The sequence below is a fragment of the Trachemys scripta genome, chromosome 15 (assembly GCF_013100865.1).
Source record: "Trachemys scripta elegans isolate TJP31775 chromosome 15, CAS_Tse_1.0, whole genome shotgun sequence".
Lineage (NCBI taxonomy): Eukaryota > Metazoa > Chordata > Testudines > Emydidae > Trachemys > Trachemys scripta.
In genome coordinates, this window is record NC_048312.1 from 10,928,504 (window position 1) to 10,950,146 (window position 21,643).

A 21,643-nucleotide genomic window follows, 5' to 3' on the forward strand; every position below is an offset into this window, starting at 1 on the left:
ACTGTAGCATTTAGAGCAGATCAGGTCTGGTTGTTTGTCCCTAATTCCGTGCTTGCTGGAGAATAACAAAAACAGGGGCGGCTCTATGTTTTTTGCCGCCCCAAAGACGGCAGTCAGGCGGCCTTCGGCAGCATGCCTGCGGGTGGTCCGCGGTCACGCGGATTCGGCGGTGTTTCTGTGGGTGATCTGCCGGTCCTGCAGCTTCAGCGTACCCGCCCCCGAATTGCCGCCGAAACCACGGGACCGGCAGACCTCCCGCAGGCATGCCGCTGAAGGCTGCCTGACTGCCGCCCTCACAACGACTGACAGGCCGCCCCCCGCGGCTTCCCCTCCCAGGCACGTGCTTGCTGCACTGGTGCCTGGAGCCGCCCCTGAACAAAGGGAGCAGAAGGGGTGCTTTTCATGGAGTTTGCAATTTCTAGATCCAGTCTCTCATATTCAGAATAATGTAAACTAGTAGCAGTTAGTGGCAAGTCTTAGAAAATATAGTAGTGACAATATTTTCCTGGAAAGTAGTGCCATTTTGATTCAGTTAAACGCATATACTTGCTCAATGCAGTGCACTTTAACCAGATCATCTACTATTTATGAGGTTCTGTGACTGCCCAATCTAGTTCATTTTATTAAATTTATTCTCTTTTTGACTTCTGTCATGTATTCACTGTTACTTCTATCCAGCCTCTAAAGAGGGTTAATCGTTTTTTCTCCAAAACCCTCTCCCAATAACTGGCATGTATTTTTAGAAGTGTTCTCCATCTTATGTGCCCAACTCAAGTCAGACAGTACCTAGCCCTACAATTCCAACTGAACTCATTGGGAGCCATAAATGCTAAGCAGCCCTGAAAATTAGGCCATATAGTGCCAAGTAAGTGTCATAAAACCAGTGGACCCTTTTGAAAACTTTGTTTTTTTCCTAATTGTATATGCCCCACTTACATAGTCCAACTTGGTATTGAGTTCTACAACCACAGTGATGCCTGATACTCATGCTGAATAGAACTTTATTCCACAAATAGTCCTATTGAAAACAGTGGGACTGTACATGGAGTGAGGTAAAAGTAGACACAGGGAGGCAGACTCTGGCGTGGATCAATTACAGTTGGTGCTAAAACCAGCCTTCCCTCACCTGCAAAATGCCTAGCAGATTTCAATGAATGGTAGATATAAATTACAATTGCCTAATATAAGGAAGGGATTTTTAATTTTTGTAATAATCTTTGAGGGTACAATGAAAGAATGGCATAAAATCATGGAATCTGTATTTTAACTCCTAAGGCTTCCATGCAATCATCAAGGGACTGACAGTAATACTTGTTTAGAGTTAGTGTACTTAAGCTCCCAGTGGCGATATTTTCACCAGCTGGAGATTATGAAGCATTTTATTGGATAAATCTGCGAAGAGGGAACTTTTGGAATTGATTAGTATTTTATTTGTTGTCAACTTTGCAGTCTTTTCTGCATGATGAAAAGAAAGACTGCAGACATCAAAAGACAAACCAAAAATCATGGCCACCCCCAGACTTAAACTTAAACTGCAACAAGTCAGTTATCCTGGAAGCAAATTTCTAGGAGAGAAACTTTTCTGTTGATGCTTAGTAACTATCCAAAGCATATCAGTCAGGGCGCCAGTTTGAGATGCCCATCTGTGGACCTAAAACAATTAGATAGCGTAGATTGAAAATTTGTCAATAGAAACTAACAACACAACCTACATGAATGTGAAAACCCAGATTTGTGTCCTCTGCTCAACGATGGTATATAGCTGCTTAAGGTAGGGACTGATCCAATGCCCACTTAAGTTGATGGAAAGACTTCCATTGATTTCATTGAGCATTGGATTAAGTTCCTAAGATCCAAATAAGGGCACTGTGGTTCGGAAGGGTAGATTACTGTACTGTACTTTGTTAGTTATGAGTTAGTTATGAGTTGAGAAAGATTGATTAGATTTCAACCCTATTCTGGCAGGAAAGTGAACCAATATTAGACACTCCAGGAAGGTCCCATGATCTCTTAGGATCAGGTGTCATTGTAGAATCAAACATCCGGCGTCAGACATAGTCTTGGTGTTTAATTTCTGAAGATGCCTTGCTATGGAGTAAGATTGAAAATGTTACGTGACCTATGGTGGCATATATGGGATTGCACAGATGCATTGTGGAGAAAGAGACAAGGTGAGTGCAATGTTAAGGAAGACCAGATGGTGAAAGTCTCTGTAGGAATCCAAGGGACTTCAGCAAGCAATGGTCATAACACAGGCCAGTCTGGTATTTTCCTCACAATCACTATCTAACCAATGATCAAAACACAGTTCTTAGGTATGTTCCTAGGAACGGGACATTTTTTGGGGGCTATTATGAACTCCTTAATTACACCAGTCAGCAGTTGCTCACCCTAGTGGTCGCATTGGCATGAATAGGATTATTGGAGTGAGTTACTACTTAATGTGAGATGCTCGTAAACTGGCCTTAAATTTGCTAGTAGGGTAGGAAGCCAGGCCTATGCTCAAAAAAAAATGCAGTCCTATTCACACTAATGTTGTGAAGTCTGATTGTTGAATTTTTGGGGGAAAATATCTCAACTTTTTTTTTTTTTTTTTGTTCACATACAATGAAAACCACACTGCCATATCTATTACTGATAACATCTAGAAATTATAGAAGCCATATGATGCTACATTTCCTGCAGTCTTAATTTTTCCAGATAAGGTCCTTATCCTGTGAGGTGTTGAGTACTTCAGTGGAATCAATGGAAGTTGAGAGTGCGCAGCACCTAGGAAGATTAGGGCCCTGAGAGTGCAAATGCCCTCTAGTGATTAATTTATGATAAACTACCATATATACTCGTTCATTAGCCCATTCGTTTATAAGCTGACCCCCCAAGATGGTTAGGTAAAAAATAGCAAAAACTGTACGACCCTTTCATAAGCCGACCCTATATTTCAGGGGTTGGCAAACTTTGGCTCCCAGCCTGTCAGGGTAAGCCGCTGGCAGGTTGGGACGATTTGTTTACTTGGAGCCCCTGCAGGCATGGAGCCCCTCAGCTCCCTGTGGCCGCAGCCACTTCCCACAGCTCCCATCGGCTGGGAACGGCGAACCGCGGCCACAGGTAGCTGAGGGGCTCCAAGCCTGCAGACGCTCCAGGTAAACAAAACAACAATGTATTAGATATTCAATTCAATGATTCCATAGAGTTTAAAATCATCAAATTTTGGTGTAGACCCGTTTATAAGCTGACCCCCGCTCTTTGATGCGTCACTTTTTTACCAAAAATATTTGGCTTATGAAGGAGTATATACGGTACTTTTAGTTTCTTCAGTTACAATGAAGTCTGTCCCCTATATCCTCCCCCTTCTTTCATTTCAAGGGAAAGGATTACTTTGTAGATTAAGGTCCCAATTCAGCCAAGCATTTAAGCATTTCTTTAAAGTTATTCATATACTTGTTCTTAAGTGTGTTGCTGAATGGGGACCTAGTTGTACTAATGATGGACCTAACTCGGTTCTCAATGAAGCCAGTGGCTTCAGGATCAGCAAATGATAAGGTAGAACTGAAAAGCTGGATTGCATTATGGGAACTGCCATGTAATGCTACTATACTGCACAAAATGGGAAATTTGGCTGGGCTGAGCAGCTAAAGATATTTAAAATCATGAAGAGTTGAATTTTGAGAGTCAGACACAAGATTTAAAAAAGCCAGTGTTGAAGACCTAATGCTGCAAAACTCTTAGTTATGAGAACACAAAAGAAATTAGATGATTTATTGTGACATTTCCAACATGTGGATGAAGAGATGATTATAAAGGACAAAGCAGAGTTAGAAGACTTACTGAGCATATCAAAGATATATTCCAGTGGTGGACAAAGTCATCCAAGATTCAAACTCTGGAAGATAAAATAACCATCTCAGACAGAATCTGAAATCTGCAAGAAACCTATAGATTTTCTTTTGTAGGAGATCAGTTAATACTTTGAAATGTGTAGGAGACAGAAAAATGAACAATTTTTCAAGAGAGATAAAAGACTTGGTATGGTTCAAAGTGAACAGAAAGGAGGATTCGAGAGGGGATTTAACCTCACCCTCCAGTCATAACTTAAACATAGTTTCTGAACAAAAGAGAAGTCCGGTGGATAACCCTAAATAATGTGGACCTGGTATGGTGATCTAAAGGTCTTTGGAATACAAGTGAAAATCAAGTTCAAGTGAGGGATTAAAAAAAATTAACCCTGAAGACTTTGATTGCCCTTGACCCAGCATTCATAAGGGCAATCTTGTTTGTAAACAGTGTGTGCTTATGTATAACCTCGTGTCTTAAGTTATTTAAATGCACAAATACAATCAATATACCTGATATAAAATATATATTTGACCTCTAATGTGTATCATTTTCAAATCTTAAACTATAAAAGGTAAAACATATGCTAAAGGTTTGTTTATTTAGGATTTAAAAAAAAAATCCTGTCCAAAACAAGCACTTTGAATATAAATCATCTAGAGTTTGGTTTCCCCCCCTTTGGAAACTTGTGAATACATTTCATGAAAACAGCCATTAAAATCTCAGATAAGAAAAATGTCTTTATTTGAACAAACAGTGAGAAACTAGGTCACTTGAGATAAGATGTTCTCAAACTGCACCCTTACCTCCAGCAAGTCGGAGTTTGATATCACCCAGGCACATAGAAGCCTGCGGCTCTTCAGTAAGATTTGTAAGAACAATTTTATACTATTTATCTGAGATTGCTCTATCAATTTTTTTCTTGATTGTTCATACTGGGATGGTGTTAAATAAATTTGCTATTTTAAAGTCCTGTTAAGTGATGGGGGCTGTATTTTACTCTTGCCTTTATCATAAAGTATTCAGGAATGCTTCAGAAATGATTCCTGAGATGCTACTTAGTTTGTTTCTCTGTTATACTGTCTTGACACCCAAGACATGGATATTCTCAAGGCCCCATATATATAGTGCCATGCTATATCTCAATTCTGAAGTAGAGTCCCCTGCTTTTTGCTGCCTAATATATATTCTTTATTAATCTTTTTATATATAAGCTTTGGCAACATCTTCCCCAGTTTCTATGACCCTCACATTCCTGCTGCAGGGAGGAAAGGACTGGAGGATTTATGTAGCAGTGGATCCTCCAACACCTAGGATTTAGTGCCACTTAAGTAGTTGGTACTAACCAAATGTCTCCCTCAAACAGAATATACATAGTCTTTCCCAATTAAGTATCAGTCATTGTCATTTACTACCATCAAGCTAAATATATTCCTTAGGAGATTGCTTTTATTAGGCTGTCATCCTGACGGACGCTTTGGCTACATAAAAACTTCCACCAGTTTTGTTAAACTGGTTCAAACCCCTGTGTGGACACTGCGAGGGGTTTATTTCAGTTTAGCTTAAACCTGTTCCTAATTGACTTAAGCTAAACTGAAATAAGCATAATTGAAAGTGAAATAAAAGCATTCACATCCATTTAAATCAGTTTACAGTCACCCCTTAAATTAACGACTATTCAAGCCTAGACTATAAGCATTCACACACGAGACTTTGCAAAGCAAAGAGAATAATATTTTTTGTTAGCCCTCAGCACATAGCAAGAGTGAGAAGAGTCGTGGAGCCAGATGATAACGGATAGTTCTGTCTTCGGGGCAGCCAAATGTAGTCTTTATAATTACCTTTAAAATACTAACATTTCATTTAAAAAAAAAAAAAAAGATGATCACTAGCATTCAAAACCTTGAAGTTTCTGGAAACGAACAGGATTTCATCCAAAATATTAATTTAAAACCTGTCCCTTTAATAGCCTGAAGTTATTTCCGCACAAGCATATTTCAAACCTACAGGCACCACCACCAAGTTTGAGAAGGTAATTGTGTCACCAAGTCCATGGCAGTTCTGCAAAGCCTGTTAGTAATGGTGCCAGCTGCAGTGATGGTACTTGCAATGTTGACACGTATCCACTAAGGACTGGAGTGAGAACATAATACCTACAGAGCACTGAACAGCCATCACATGGTAATACCATTTGACCACTGTCTGCCTTGGCTGGATTTGAATAAGGCAGGGGGTTCTCAAACTTCATTGCATCGCGACCCCCTTCTGACAACAAAGATCACTACACGACCCCAGGAGGGGGGACCGAAGCCTGAGCCTGCCCGAACCCTAAATGGGGGGAGACGGGACAAAGCTAAGGGCCAAGCCCTGCCACCCCAGGCAGGGAGGTCAAAGCTGAAGGCCAAGGGCTTCAGCCCCGGGAGGGGAGGGGGGCAGGGGCAAAGCCGAAGCCCAAGGGCTTCCGCCCTGCCACCCAGGACTGAAGCTAAATCTGAAGCCCAAGGGCTTCAGCCCCAGTCAGGGGCCTCTAACCTGAGCCCTGCCATCAAGGGCTGCAGCCAAAGCCTGCGCCCCTCCGCTCTTGGGCTTTGGCGCCAGGCGGTGAGGCTCAGGCTTCAGCCCCGAGCCCCAGAAAGTCTAATGCCAGTCCTGGTGAGTCCATTAAAATGGAGTCGCGACCCACGTTGGGGTCCCAACCCCCAGTCTGAGAACCACTGGAATAAGGGACTTAAAGGAAAATTAAAAATCCCAGGATTTAGGAAGCCATTTCTCCATAATTGGTTCTTAAAATCTATTATTTACTTGGTTTTATTTTAAAAAGCTGCTCTGACCTTATGGAAAACTTTGTAAAACATTTTATTTTAGGGACATAGGAACAAGTCTTGTACAGCATAAATAAAGATCAAAGGAAGCAAAATATTAAGGACATCTACCCAAATATAGGCGCAGAGCTTCTAAGAAAGAATTTACCTGTTTCTGCCTTCTTGTTCCCCACCGAAAGTCATAATTCTTTGCTAGTGACATTCCAGTTGCTTGCTGTGAAAATGACTGATATGACAAAGATAGGATTATGATTTCAGATGAGGAACCAACAAAGATCTTGTTTTCATGCAGAAGTGTTATATAAGCAGGGCGATATCTAAGCAAAATGTTTTGCACAAGCTGCACCTGATCTTGAGAAGCTTTTTGTACTTTCGTTGTGCCTTTCAGCTGAGGGGTTCAAAGCACTTTCCCAACATTATTTGGTTAAGCCTCATAACATCCCTTGAAGTATTATATCCATTTTACAGACAGGTAAACATAGGCAATTTGCAATTAAGTGACTTGCCCTAGATCAGGTGAGTCAAGAACACAGCCAGGCATAGAATACAGGAGTCCCAATTCCTAGTCCCCTGTTATAGCTACTAAACAACATTTCTTGGGCCAGATTCTCTGCTTGTGTGACTCCAGTGACATCAATGGAGTTACACCATAGAAAATTTGGCCTCCTCTTTATAGTGCAATTATACTCTGAAATATCACTGTAAAAGTGGCTGTAGGGCAGCTATTTTAATAGCCTGTTAATGGCTATCAAGTTTCAAGTTTGCTTTGCAAAATCAAGATGGTATGTGCAATACAGATTTTGTGGGTTAAATCTGGGTTCAGTTACACATTTGAAGTGAAGAGTGGAATTTTGCCCAGCAGTAGCTGGGACCTTTTTTTTTTTTCTATTTATGATGCATGAGCCAGAACACAATCCAGCTCATTGTCCCAAAGCATTGACTCAGTAGCACTAGCAGAAGTAAAACATTATTTTCGTCACTAACGCAAGAAGAATACACCAAAGGGGCAGATCTGTTAAAAGTGTTGTTTTTGCATATTCGCTTTTCAGAGTAGACCCACACTTGGCATTAAAATTGTATTACAGATAGGTAAAGTTTCTTGGAAGCGCAGCACTACAGCAGAAAGTGAAGCTTCCACTTAAGCTAAAAACAAAACCCAGGTGCCTCCTTTCAGACATCAATTTCCACATAGCTGTTATGGCTGTAGCACCTAAAAAGCCAGCGTTGCACTTACTCTATTACTGTGCTCCCCACATTAGGGCTCTGGAGTATTTTGTGAGGCTAAATCAAGAGTGAGAATGTTGAAATGATTGCTTTCTTGTACAGATAGCTATAGTCTGCTTTTCACAGCAGGGGCTCCAAGAAGTCTTGAAAAAGCACCGAGGAGGTGAAAATCTGATGGTAGCATTATCTTGATGTGGAAATTTAATCATCTTCGGTGAATAAATAGAAAGCCAAGTAGACACACAGGTGTTGCTTAAGTCTGACTGTAAGCAGACCAAGAGTGGAATAGACTACTGGCAGTGGGGATTGGCTGTGATGAAGCAATCTTCTCAGGACTGGTTTTTGATATGTCCCTAAGAGGATTAGGCTGGGGAAAGTCTGGTCATAAAAATGAATTGGGCAATGACTAAGATTTACTGCATATAATAAAATAAAATTGTACAACTGATTCCTACCTCAATAAATTGAATTGTAGTGGCGGGTAATTCCTTCCCCAGATAGCTCCTTTCTGACAGTTTTTAGGAACATAGGAATTGCCATACGGGATCAAACCCGTGGTCCATTAAATTCAGTGTTGTGTCTCAGAGTGGATATTAGGAGAGCTTTCAGAGGAAGATGCAAGAAATCCCATAATGGACTATTAGCATGGGATTTTCCTGTCTAAGGGAGTTAGGCACCCAGTTCCCATTAAAATCCTAACTCCGTTAAGCCCCATTGAAAAAAAATCACAGCCTTATGAAATACCCTGCCCATAAGAAAAGCTGATTGGGAACATTTGTCCAAATACAATCAGTGGAGATTATACATGTTTTCAGCAATTTGTCCTACAGAACTCCAGTGTGATGTGTAGAAAGTGCACAGATACGTATGTGATATCGTGGTGTCACACTGGTGTATATGTGGCTCTTCGAAGGGTAGCTTTAAATACTGGAAGGATGGAGAAAATCTGTTACAAAATAAAGCTACTACCGATTAGCATTTACAGATGACCCAAACCATAGAGCTGCAGAGTAGTGTGGCCTGGGGGCTAAAGCATTACGGTGGGGTTTAGGAGACCCAGGTTCTATTCCTGGCCCTGCCACTAGCCTTGTAGATGGCCTCAGGCAAGTCACTTCATCTCTCTATGTCAGTGTTTCTTGCATGTGGCCACCAAGGGACTTTTCTTGTGGCCACAGCCTCCTGGGCTGTGATGCGGGGCAGGGCAGGGGCTTATAGAGCAGTCCCAGATGCACTGCCTTGGTGTTGATTGCTGGGGCTGCCAGCAGGGGTTGGGCGCTGCACCCCTCTGGAGACACCTGGAGGAGAAGGCAGCCAGTGAAATCCCACCTTCCCAGGGGCAGTGGGGCTCAGGCTTTAGCCTTCAGCACTGGGGTGGCAGAGCAGCAGACGCTGGCCAGGGGCTTCGGGCTCCAGCCTGTGCAGCGGCAGGGCCCAGGCTCCAGCTGTGGGGTTTCCAGCTCCAGCCCCGCAACTGCCTCCCCTGATCTCCCCATCCAGGGCTGAGTAAGTCTGCTGGGAAAAGTGATACTTGTATGTTTGTTAATACCGCTTTTCACAACAGACTTACTCGCGAGCAACAAATACATTACAATCATTTGGACATGTATATGCACATATTTATTTTGTTTTTCCTAAAGCTAATTAAGTATTTTAGGAAACTGTGCAAGAGCGGCCACTAGCAAGAGTTGGTGGCCGCACTCTGAGGCTACCAAAAAATTTGTCCTGAGAACCCCTGCATTTTACATGGGGATACTGGATCAAAGCGCTCTGAGATCTACTGATGAAAAGCACTCTCAGTATTATTATTTATCCTGTGAGTTGAGGTTGTCCAGAACCTACCACAGGGGGGCTCAGCACCTTCCAGATTTGGTCCTGCAGTGCTTTTCATCTTCAAACTGCTTTATAAACATTACTTACACAAAAAAATAAAAAAAGATAATGCAGAAAGAAAGATGCTAAGAGCTAGGAAGAAACGAGTACAAGGATATTAGATTTTATTAAGGCCAGATTTTATGTTAAACCCAAGGATCTTCATAACTTTTGTGATGGACTCTCTATTCACGGTAACTGAGATCTGGATACTCATTGCAGTATGACTGAAGGTTTAGTGCCAACCTGATGTTCCAATCCACAGCAGCCAAGGAAGTTAAAAAGTATCAGAAGGTCGAGAGAGCTTAATTTAAATCAAATATCTGTGCCGTACATGTAATTAAAATTCAGGCAGAGTTTTGCTATGGTACTCACAGTCTGACCCTTTTTTCTAGCTTTGTGGAAGTTCAGATTATGACTCAAAGCCAGTCTTGGTTCTCCTAAAAGCATAATGCCTTAATGGGGCATCAAGCAGACAAAAGACCTTTTTAGCCCAAACATTGTGTATTCTGAATTATTCTCGGCCCAATAAACAGCATCATTATCTACCTTGTCTGCTGCAGCCGCTCTGTGACAGCTAAAACTATTCAAATTAAATCAGAATGACTCAACAGCAAATGCTGTGAAAATGAGCATTTAAATCCCCAAGTTAGATTTTAATTTTAAATGCAATATCACTTGAATATGTCATGAACCACCGATTGTTTATGACATTTTCAAAATGCAAGTTCAGTTCAGATCCCATACTAGTTTTACACCATTATAACTCCTTTGACTGCAGGGGAGTTATTCATGATCTACTCCTTTTTAAGTGAGATTAGAATAAACCCCTACGTAAAGACAGCATTCAGTGAAAATGGAAAATCATGAATATGGGATAAATCTAAATAAAGCTGCTTCATTCCCTTTCCTATCACCTTCTAGAGTATCTTTGGGAAAGCAGAAAGTGTGAGGAGGGAGCCAACGCGACAAAGAATAAAACAAGATTGTCCTTGTTTAAATAAACTATGATTCTTAACTACTGTTGATGCTTTTTGTTCCAAGGGAACCAGTTGATATATACAAGCTATTCCAGAAAGAAAAGATGGCCTTGTGGTTCAGCACATGGGACATTTGCGTTCAATTCCTGACTTTCTCACAGACGGGTATATGGCCTGGGGCAAGTCACTTAAATATTTCCCCATCTGTAAGACGGGATAATAATACTTCCCTGCCTCACAGGAATAGTGAGAGGATAAATTCCTTGATGTTTGTATAGTGATGAGCCACTATGCGAGCCAAATCAATCAACAGTCAGAAATAAGCAAATTTATACCAAGCCAATCTTGTTCGGTCTTTTAGGCTCAGTTTAGCAATTCAGTAAAATTAGCTGGATATAAGGCTGAGGTTTTGTTTTACCGAGGGAGTTTTAGAGGCTTGTTTCCCTTCAATAAAGGTACTTGATGCTTCATAGAAGCGGTTATAAATGATTTAAACTCTTTTTGATTAATCATGTCTTGTCTCAGTTTTTGTTATTTTCTTCTTTCTACTCTAGAGCTCACTTGACTTAAAACAGGATCTTTTTGTCTCTGAAGAGTCTATTTGCGGCAACTGTTTATCTCCACCACCTGAAGTGTGTGTGGATTTTTTCAGTCATCCATGAAAGACCAGCAACTCTTTAATAAAATTAAAACACTCAGATATGGGCAGAGATGACCTCATAAATAAAGCACTCGATGAAATGGTTTACCGACTATTAGGTATATTGGCTATCCTTGCCACCGGCTCAATAAACGTGTGCATGGAAGGACAATGAATTGATCTGCTTTGTGCAGTGTTCAGCCAGGAAATGGAAACTACCACCCCCTAAGAATTGATTAAGTGATGTTTCTGTTATGAACATGCATTCAGCAGTTTGTGGATTATATTAAATTACAGTGAACACATTTGATCCAAGTACATCACATGGTGACCCGTCCCCAGAATTACATTCTGAGTGTAATTGTGCTATTGCAGAACCAGGCAACTGCAATCTCATACATTAGATTGTCAGTTTTTAAACTATATTCTAACAAGAGTCGATGGAATTTTATGGTTCCTATCTGTGTGTTTCCAGCAGCATTTAAGTGTGGGTGCTTTTTTTTTCTCCATTGAGATTTTTCGATTATTTTTAATTTGCATTTCTTATCCACACAACGTACCGACTGTTAGTTTAAGTGCGACTTGAGAGGACTTGTCTTGACAGATTCATTTTAACAGAAAGATATACAATAAATAGTGAAGGGTATAGTTCATTATCTTCAAAAGGTTTTCTTGTCAGTATGTTACAAAGAAAATTTAAGATTAAAGTAAGTGCTTTGCAGTCATTTAAATTCTGGTTAAATATTCTGTGACAGTTTGGGTGTTTAAAGGATAGATACTGCTTTGGAAACTGAAGCAATAGTAATTTTTTGCTCTTATTATGAAATTCCTTTCGTATGAAGAACTCACATCTCTTTACAAACATGAAGAGCTTCACATCTCACAACCCTCTTGAAATGGGGCCACGTTCTTGCCTAAATACATATGATTTCTATGTTACTTATTGGGGAAAATGAGGCACAGAGAATTTGTATAATTTGTCTCCACTCTTATAGGGTTGGCATAGAACCTTTGGTTACCAGTTACTTTCGCTATGCACTAGGCATTACTGCCTGTCTACCAGAATGGGTTTTGAATATAGTTCATATGATTATACACTATCAAGTTCTCCATTCTATCCCCCTGGTAATATCAACCCTAACTGACTAGATCTTCCTTTCTAGGGACAGATGAATTATTCATTTCCATAAGTGTCATTTTAAATGAGACTAACATGCTAAATTTTTCATCAGTGAACTAAAGTTGTCTTGATGGCATAGGTTGGTATTTAACTGCTACATCACTTAGGGTATGCGTACACTATGGAGACTATACCAGCACACTGCATTGCCTGGATAAACCCATAGTGTAGATGGAGGAACACCAGCTCCCCAAATGAGAGTGGCTACAGCAACAGAAGTATTCTTCTGTTAACATAAATGTATCGACAGTGGGGTTTAAGTTAGGTCAGGGGTATGGATTTTTCACACCCTTGACTGAGGTAGTGATATCGACCTAACATAAAGGTAGAGCAGACCTTAATATTCTAGACTGTAAAATATTTCCTGTTGCTCCACTGAAACTAATTCTAGATATAAACAGTATAAATATTTATTCCTTGTAATCTATAGACTCTTAATGTAAGACTGCCGTGCTGAATGGGTATGACTGTAAAAGTAACTAATTGGAGTTCTCTGTTAGACTCAATACCACATGGAAAGAAGTGGAGTCTGCTTTGGCTAAGAGATTTTGGGCAACTATAGATAAATGTAGACTTGCAGTATCGGAGGTTTAGAGCATTACATCACATAACAGCAAAGTTATATTTTTTTCATTCCCTGCAGGCTAAAAACAATAAATACAACAACGCAACCTTGCACCCAATGAGTTATACATAATTTGCATTATTGTGGGCATTTGCTTGGCTTTATCATTTAGAATTTATCATTGCATTAATAAAATATGCAGTCCAGTTGACTGAGTACTGGACTAGGAGGCAGAAACTCTGGATACTAATCCCATCTCTGGCACAGATTCCCTTTAAGCAAGAAATTTAACCTCTGCGTCAGTTTTTCCATTCCTAAAAAGAGTAATATTTCATCAACATGCTGGAAAGTGACTGCAATGGGCTTTGGATTAGGCGCTCGATGCTGAGGAAATGCATAGAGATAGACAGTTCTTAGCATTAGGGGTAGGGTTTTCAAAAGCTCTCAGTGTTGATCTACCTGCTCCCACTGAAATTAACTCCCATTTACTTCAGTGGGAGTAGTTAGTTCAATGCTGGGTGCTTTTGAAATATGTCACCCTATTTGTATTCCTAGGATTAGTGCACAAGTTGCATGCTCACTCATGAAGCAGTTGTTGTGAAGATATTTTTCTGTTCTAACTGCATTCGGTATTTTTGAAAATATTGTGTTACAGGGATCCCTCAAGACACAGAAAATTTACGCCTGTTTCTTTTGATATGTGGACTTAGAAGAGTCAAGGACCCTCTTTATTTAGTGGATGTATTTTCAGGTACGTGCCCTGCTGTTTAAATATCTCTGCATTTTCACTGGGTTTGTTTTTTTCCTCCAAACACCATTCAGATAAATTTCTTGGGTTTGATGACTTTACTGTAAGTTGTGTTTTTCTCTGCAGAATACTTCATAATATATTTATGTTTTTAAAAAGTGTTCCTATAAACATTGATCTGTTGAACACATTTATTTCTGTACTGTGTCTTTTCCTGCCTCCTGGGAATAACACAGCATTGCAATCAAAGAGAAATATTTGATGCTTTTGCTTGTTGAGGGAGTAATTATTTTGCTGCTAGCATGCAATATTCATAGTAGACAAAAGAAAGAAGAGTTCACCTATTTCAAAATAAGTTTTTTGGCTTATTGTGTCATGGTTATTACATATGTTTGCAGGTGTACTAAGGAATACTATTAAAGTTACAAGAAAAATTCTTTCCACATGTTTTTAGAGCAAAGCAGCAATCTAAATTGAGGTTTCTTCACATAGCATGTGAGACGCTCTCACAACGCTAGAAAGGGTTGCAAACAAACATATTTCATTTACTTGGACTCCTGTATCAAGTTCAACTGACAAAAAGTTTCCATTCAATTCCAAAGTTAGGGCCCGTTGACCTCAATTACCGTGAGCAGAACTCACATTGCTCATCTCCCACAGCACTGCCTTTGCCTTTCATAAAACATTAGCTGAACACAGTGAGAAGTAAAGCAAGGCCGCCTTTCTAGGAACTATGTTTTAAACTAGGTGCTCATCAGTATCTCCTTTATTTTCTACCTGCTTTTACAGGGTTTTTATCTGTGATATGGTTTAGTAGTAGTAGTAGTAGTAGTAATAGTATTAAACCACCTAGAAGTCCCAGTCATGGAGCAGTACCCCCTTGTGCAAGCACAGAACACAAAGACAGTTCCTGCCCCAAGGAGCTTACAATCTAAGTATATGACAAGAGACAACAGTTGGATACTGACAGGCAGAAAGGGCAGTACAAGAAAACAATGAGACAGCATCGATCAGCATGATAAGCAGCGGTATCATTACACCAGCAGCCTGTTACCAAGTTTTTTGTAGGAATCGGAGAAAAGGAGGATAATGAGTTAGCTTTGCAGATGTTTATCAAGCGCATGAGAAGCATGGGAGAAAGCATGATGGTGCTTGTTTGAAAATGTAACAAGTGGAAATATTAACATTTCAGTGGTGAACGAGATGATAGGTAGGATGGGGATACTGTGAAGGGCCTTGAAAGCGAAGATAAGTAGCTTATGTTTGATGCAGAAGAGAAGGGGGAGCCACTGGAGGGATTCAAAGAAAGAGGACATGGTCAAAGTGATGGACTAGGAAAACCATCTTTGCAGCAGCATTTTGAATGGAGACGAGTGAGTCAAGAAAGCAGTTGTCAAGGACAGACGAGTTCCAGTAATCAAGCTGCAAGATGACAAGTGTCTTAGCTGTGTGTTTGGAAAGGAAAGGACATATTTTACAGATGTTATGCAGAAATAATCTGAAAAATGTAAACATAACCTGGATGTAAGGACTTAGAGGGAGGTCCAAGTCAAAGATGACACCGAGGTTACAGCTTTAGGTAAGAAGGACGGTGTTGTTGTCCACAGTGAACAAGAAAGGAGGTAGTCGGGAGGGCAGATTAGGAGCTCTGTTTTAGCCACGTTAAGACTGAGCTGAGTGTAGAGATCCACAAAGAGATATTAGAGAGACAGGCCAAGGTTTTAGTTTGGACAGGAGGAGACAGGTTTGGAATAGAAAGGTAGATCTGTGAGTCATCAGAATAGAGGTGGAAGTTGAATTTGTGTGTGAAGATGAGATTACCCAGAGATAAGGTGTAGAGGGAGAAGAAGACCAAGGACAGAGCCTTGTGGAATGTCCACTGAAAGTTGGAAGGGGGCGTGGGAAATGAGGAGGATCCTCTGAAGGAGTGATTAGAGAGGTAGGAGGAGAACCAGGAGAGGACAGAGTCATGGAAGGCAAGGAAGGACAAGGATTCAAGAAGAGCATGATTGATGGTGTCCATGGCAGCTGACAAGTTAAGGATGATGGGGATGGAGTACTAGTTCTAAGCTTTGGCTAGGAAGATGTTATTCTTTGCAAAAGCAGTTTGTGTGGAATGCAGGAAATGGAAGATTGCGGAGGTTTAGGATGGAACTGGAGAGAGGAACTCCAGTGATTGTAAAGTGTGTGTTTGATGAGCTTAGAGAAGAAAGGGAGAAAAAGAAATGGAGAGGTAACTGGAGAGGCAAGTGGCATTGGGTAGGTTTAAGATGGGAGAGACTAAAGCATACTTGTGTTGTGAGGGGAAAGAGCCAGAGGAGAGTGAAAGGTTAAAGAGAAGGGAGGGGATGTGAGTGGGCATGAAGGAATTCAGGAGATGGGATGGGGTCACTGCAGCAAGTGAAGGGGTTAGAGTAGGACAGCTGCATCTGTGGCAGGGGAGAAGGAGGAGAGAGTTGTAAGAGGTGAAGGTGGGGACTGATGGGGGAAGCTCACAATGTATTTTGTCAGTTTTCTTGTGACAAGAAATTGGTAAGATCCAGTGCAGAGAGAGAAGTGGTGGCAGGAGGAAGGGAGGGTTTGAGGAATAAATCAAAGGTGATAAAAAGGCAGCTGGGATTGTTGGTTTGGATTCAATTAAAATCAGAGGAGTAAAATTATTTAGCTAGGAATATGGCAGAACTGAAGGAGAGAACAAATTTGTCGTGGAGGAAGTCAGTCTGATCACAGGATTTCCACCAGAGATGCTCTGCAATGCAAGAGCAGGAGCAAAAAGAAGTGGATGTTGAGGTTGAGCCAGAGCTGTGACTTCTGCAGATATCTGCTACTTTAAGTTCAGACATCTCCATCGTTTTTTCACATTGGTGTTATTAGTATCTCGAACTTGTCTCTGTTCTACATTAGAGAATCAGGTAATTGTCTAAACCAAAAGTTTACTTTTATGCTTTGTTACACTCTACTCTATTGTTTCACTTTTTTGTTGAACTGAAGCACTGATGCCTTTCATAGGTTATATTCCTTCTTTGGAGTATTCCACGTCTGAGATTACTGGGAGCTTCGTAAATCAGTTCACTGACCCAAGATAATGAGATGCACTAGCTGAAATATCAGTTTGTTGAATGGTTGCTCCATATAAGTAATCATAGAACAGAAACAACTCCTCAAACTCTGTGTCAGAATACACTCGACTCCGTATACAATTTGTCCAGTATCCCCTGCGAGTAGACTTTTCTTGTATTCATCATCAGATTTCTGTAAAACCAATTTCTCATTATTTTTCCCCTAACAAAGAATGGGCAAGGACCCTGTATATATATATATTTTTTGAGAGAGTGAGAGAGAGAGAGAGAGAGAGATATTCATCAGGTTTGTACATGAGACAAGTGAGAAGCAGTAAGGGTTTCTTTCGGTCAGCTCATCGTAGCTATACTTAATACAGCCTCAGTGCAGAGAGATGGACTACAGGGCCTCTTAGGTTCTTCCAAGCCCTACATTTCTGTGATTCTATCATTTCTTAACTTCAGAACAAGATTAAACTTTAAAATATAACTAAAAATTATGAACTAAAAAGATGAATGACCAACTTGAATTTTAACTTATTTTGTAGATTGGAAAAGTGTTTTGTTTTTTTAAATGAAGAGCAAAAGTTTTTTTAAAGTCCTTTCTAATTGGAAAATTGATTTAAAATTATTCCACATTCAGTTATGATTATTACAATATCATAATTCACATAGGGCTTACCATACATATAAGACAGAATCCCTGCACCGAGAACAGGATTGGGCTCTAAAATAGATATAATGTGGAAAGTAATGACAACAGATCAGCTTAGGAGGGAGGTGGTCAGAGGTGAGAAAAGTAGTAAAAATTCGTATTTGTGATGTTTATATCCTTTGTGTCTTTTTTTGTTCTCAGTATTTCTTTTTGGTACATTTCACATCAAGATGTATAAAGTCCAACACTGATACGAAGGTTCATGTGAGGCACAACCAAAATAAGGCAGGTCTGAAATTTGATACACCAATTAAAAAGCAATATATTTGATAATTATACAGAAAACAGATCACACCAGGCAATGAGATTCACTAAGTTACTCTCAAAGTTCTAAGATCTGTCTGAAGTAGGAAAATAGACCACATTTGAAAAGGTCGGCTAAAACATTTTCAAACAGGTTTTAAAGGATAGACAAAGTCTGACATCTTAAAAGAAAATTGTTAGACTGTGGGTGGTGAATCTACAGAGGAGCCTAACGTATTTTAAAACACAACCTATTTTCCTAGTTTAGACATACAGCATACCCTTTGGAATTGATTAGATCATCCATATCAAAGCTAGTCATACCTTTTACTAGGTGTTCACTTTTGAAAGACCCACATACACAGCAAACGGCATGTTTCTCAATTTAGCTGTGTCAAAAGTGTGAATGGATGAGTCTCTTCTGCCAGGATTTGAACTGTGGCTGCCGGGAGTCCAGGCATTCTAAATCTTAGCCCCCTACAGCTCTTAGACCACTATTCTGTTGATCCTATTATGCAAACCCTTACTATACTGTGGAGGGCTTATTACCATGTGTAGTCTGTTAAAGTCAAGTAAGTGTTCACATGAGTGGGCCCTGTTTGGCAATGGAATTGTTGAAGAGAGGCATTTTTGCAGATTCTAGAGTTACAAACACTATACAACTGTGATGACTTTGCAGTTATTCTTTCCCTCCACCGGTAACAACAAAACATTGCATTTCCGCAGCAGTTCCTGTGGGCCACATGCAGGTGCTCGTGGTAAGAATAAGTCCTGGTCATTTAGGCAGAACAAGAATCCAAACCACTTTGATTAAGTAATCCCATTCACCAGCATTCTGTAAAACGCTTCACTGTTAAAATTATTCTAAAATAATACCTCAGCTTAATCACAAAAACTAACACTTGAATCATAACCGAGTGAGTGAAAGAAAAATAAACATTTAACTTCAATAATGTTAATGAATCGAATATTGTGTGTGAATGTTGGAAGTGAAAATCTGATCTACTTTCCATATTTAAACACTATCACTAATGCTATTGTCCAAATTCTACCTGTCTTAGTCATGCAAGTGCTCCCATTGTTTTCAAGGGAGGAGGACTTGGCCCAGTCTCTGTATGTGATTGTAAGAATATTAAGCATAATTTGTTAATATTAAAAAACATTTACTGTTGTGTTTTAGAGTGGCACAGAAGAGAGCCCCATATCCACCTTGTTATAATTGGACCTGCAGTAAGTTGGTTTTTTTTGTTTGCTTGTTTTAATTTATGTTTACTCACACAGATTTATTTTAGTGGACAAGTGAGATATTTTTGACACTTGTTTGCAAATGGAAACTGAGTTAATGGTGTTTGAACTTTTACAAAGACTCCATGGCTGTTCAGAAGACGTTCTGAGCTGTGGAAATCAATCAGATTATAATTTTCCAATTTCCAAATCTCCCAATGGTTCAATGGGGTCTGATGATTTCCTGATAGCCTGAGGTATAGAGCTACATTTAGAAGGGAGTCTAAGGATCTGCTCCCCATGAAGTCAATGACAAAAGTCTGGCTTCATTCAGTGGGAGCTGGGCAGACCTAAATTATTTGTATTATGGTAGCACTTAGCAGTCCCAGTCAGGATTGGGGCCCCACAGTGCTAAACATTACATAGATATATATGGAGAGGATGGTCCTTGCCTCAGAGAGCTTACAGTCTAACTAAGAGGGAGTCAGAGTTGGTGTAACGATCTCCAATATGTATGTTCACCAACTTAGATGCCTAGAGTGAGACTCGGGCCCACTTACTGCCTTGTAACTTACACCTTTTACTTCCTGGCCCATGACATCTGAATTTGGCTCACTGAGTGTAAGGATTCTAAGCTGGTCTATCGCACGCGCCTGAAGACAAGAATGAGTAGTGTAGCAAGTGTACGCTGAGGTAGCCCCCACCCGTTTTTACCTTTCACCTTCATCCAGCTCCTTGGCATACAAGTCTGATCCATTGACTTTTTCCATTGACTTCAGTGGGCTTTGAATCAGGGCCCTTCGACTAGCAAGCAATTCTAAATGAGACTTTATATGTCACCTCTGAATTTGACTCTTGGGTGCAAATTCGCATATGTTCCTTGACATCAGTGGAGCTAGCCCAGTTGACTGCATCCAATGGCCTTGTGTCAGTTTTGTAGATGTAGAGGATACTGTTGCGATTGGAACAAATATACTCTCTCCCATTTAGAATTTTAAATTCTGTACATTCACAAGTCTTGTTAATGATATTCACTGATTTCAGTCTCAGAGAAGAGGATTTAATGTCACATTGGACTACAGGACCAACTTTTGGAGGGGAAAACTGCTGGTTTAACATTTGAATTTTAATATTTATTAGGGTATTTATACCATTGGTTTAACACACTGAATCTCTACTGTAGACTCAAAAAGGAGTTAAAAGGTCAAATCTTGTAAATGAAATATTCGAAATTCATATTTCGGTGTGAATATTTTATGAGCAGAGATTATCCAACATTTTAAAAGACAGCAGTTATCATTTCTGAGTTTTTTCAGACAGCCTTGTGTTATGAAAATTTTTAATAATATGGAGGTGATATCAAACACCTCCTATTCCCTGGCATACTTCTAGTAGCTACTCGGCAGTGTTTAGGGCATACAGGATACTGCAGGCAAAGTGTACAAAGAGAGAGTAGAGGAATTTGGTGTGAAAGTTGCTAACGTGATACAAAAGCCTTGTGTGACTGATTTTCTGTTAATAATGTCACTGTTAGATTTTTTTTTAAGAGCTATAGGCCTCAATTTAGCAAGGTACTTAAGCATGTTCCTAACTTTAAGCATGTGACTAGCCCAACTGATAGGGGGACAAAGTTAAGCAGATGCTCAAGTGCTTTGTTGGGTCAGGGATCTACTGCTTAGTACCTTGCAGAACTGAGCCCTTATTTAGGGTTACCATATCTCATAAATAAAAAAAGAGGACCCTCCACGGGCCATGGCCCCGCCCATTTCCCCACCCCTAGCCCCGCCCCAACTCCGCCCCTTCCCCCACCCTAACTCCGCCCCCTCCTCCCTTCCACTCCCAGCCAGGGGGAAAGGGCTGCCCCAGTGCTACCAGCTTCACGGTTTGCCGGGCAGCCCCCAGACCCTGCGCCCCCGGCCGGCGCTTCCCCAGCGCAGCTGGAGCCTGGGAGGGGAAGCGCCCAGCCGGGGGCGCAGGGTCTGGAGGCTGCCCAGCAAACCGTGAAGCTGGTAGCGCTCGGGCTTTGGGCAGCCCCTATGCCTCCGGACCCTGCGCCCCCAGCCGGGCACTTCCCCTCCGGGGCTCCGGCAGCTCTGCGTAACTTACACTGTATAAGTTACACAGAGCCGAAGAGGAGCAGAGCCCCCGCAGCTGGAGGCTCTGCTCCTCTTAGGCTCTAAGAGCCGGGCTGCCCCAGCGCTACCGGCTTCGGGCAGCCCCCGTGCCTCCGGACCCTGCGCCGCCGGAGCCCGGGAGGGGAAGTGCCCGGCTGGGGGCACAGGGTCCGGAGGCAAGGGGGCTGCCTGAAGCCGGTAGCTCTCGGGCAGCCCGGTTCTTAAACAGAGCCTCTGTGTCAGTTACACACAGCCCAGGGGGCTGGAGGCTTTGCTCCTCTTTGGCTCTGTGTAACTGACACTGGGTCAGTTACACAGAGCCCCGGGGGCTGGAGGCTCCAGCCGCCCCCGCTCTGTTTAAGAGCCGGGCTGCCCAAGCGCTACCGGCTTCGGGCAGCCCCCGTGCCTCCAGATCCTGCACCCCCAGCC

The 21,643-nt window shown here is 41.2% G+C and overlaps 1 protein-coding gene across 1 annotated transcript in view; it reads left to right on the forward strand.

Annotated features, from left to right (window-relative positions):
- GLT1D1 (glycosyltransferase 1 domain containing 1) overlaps positions 1-21,643 on the forward strand; it is an 86,774-nt gene that overhangs the window by 32,697 nt on the left and 32,434 nt on the right. Inside the window, exons 7-8 of the mRNA XM_034791044.1 lie at positions 13,767-13,862; positions 19,057-19,106. Coding sequence (XP_034646935.1) covers positions 13,767-13,862; positions 19,057-19,106 — 146 coding nt within the window. The remainder of the gene's footprint in view (positions 1-13,766; positions 13,863-19,056; positions 19,107-21,643) is intronic.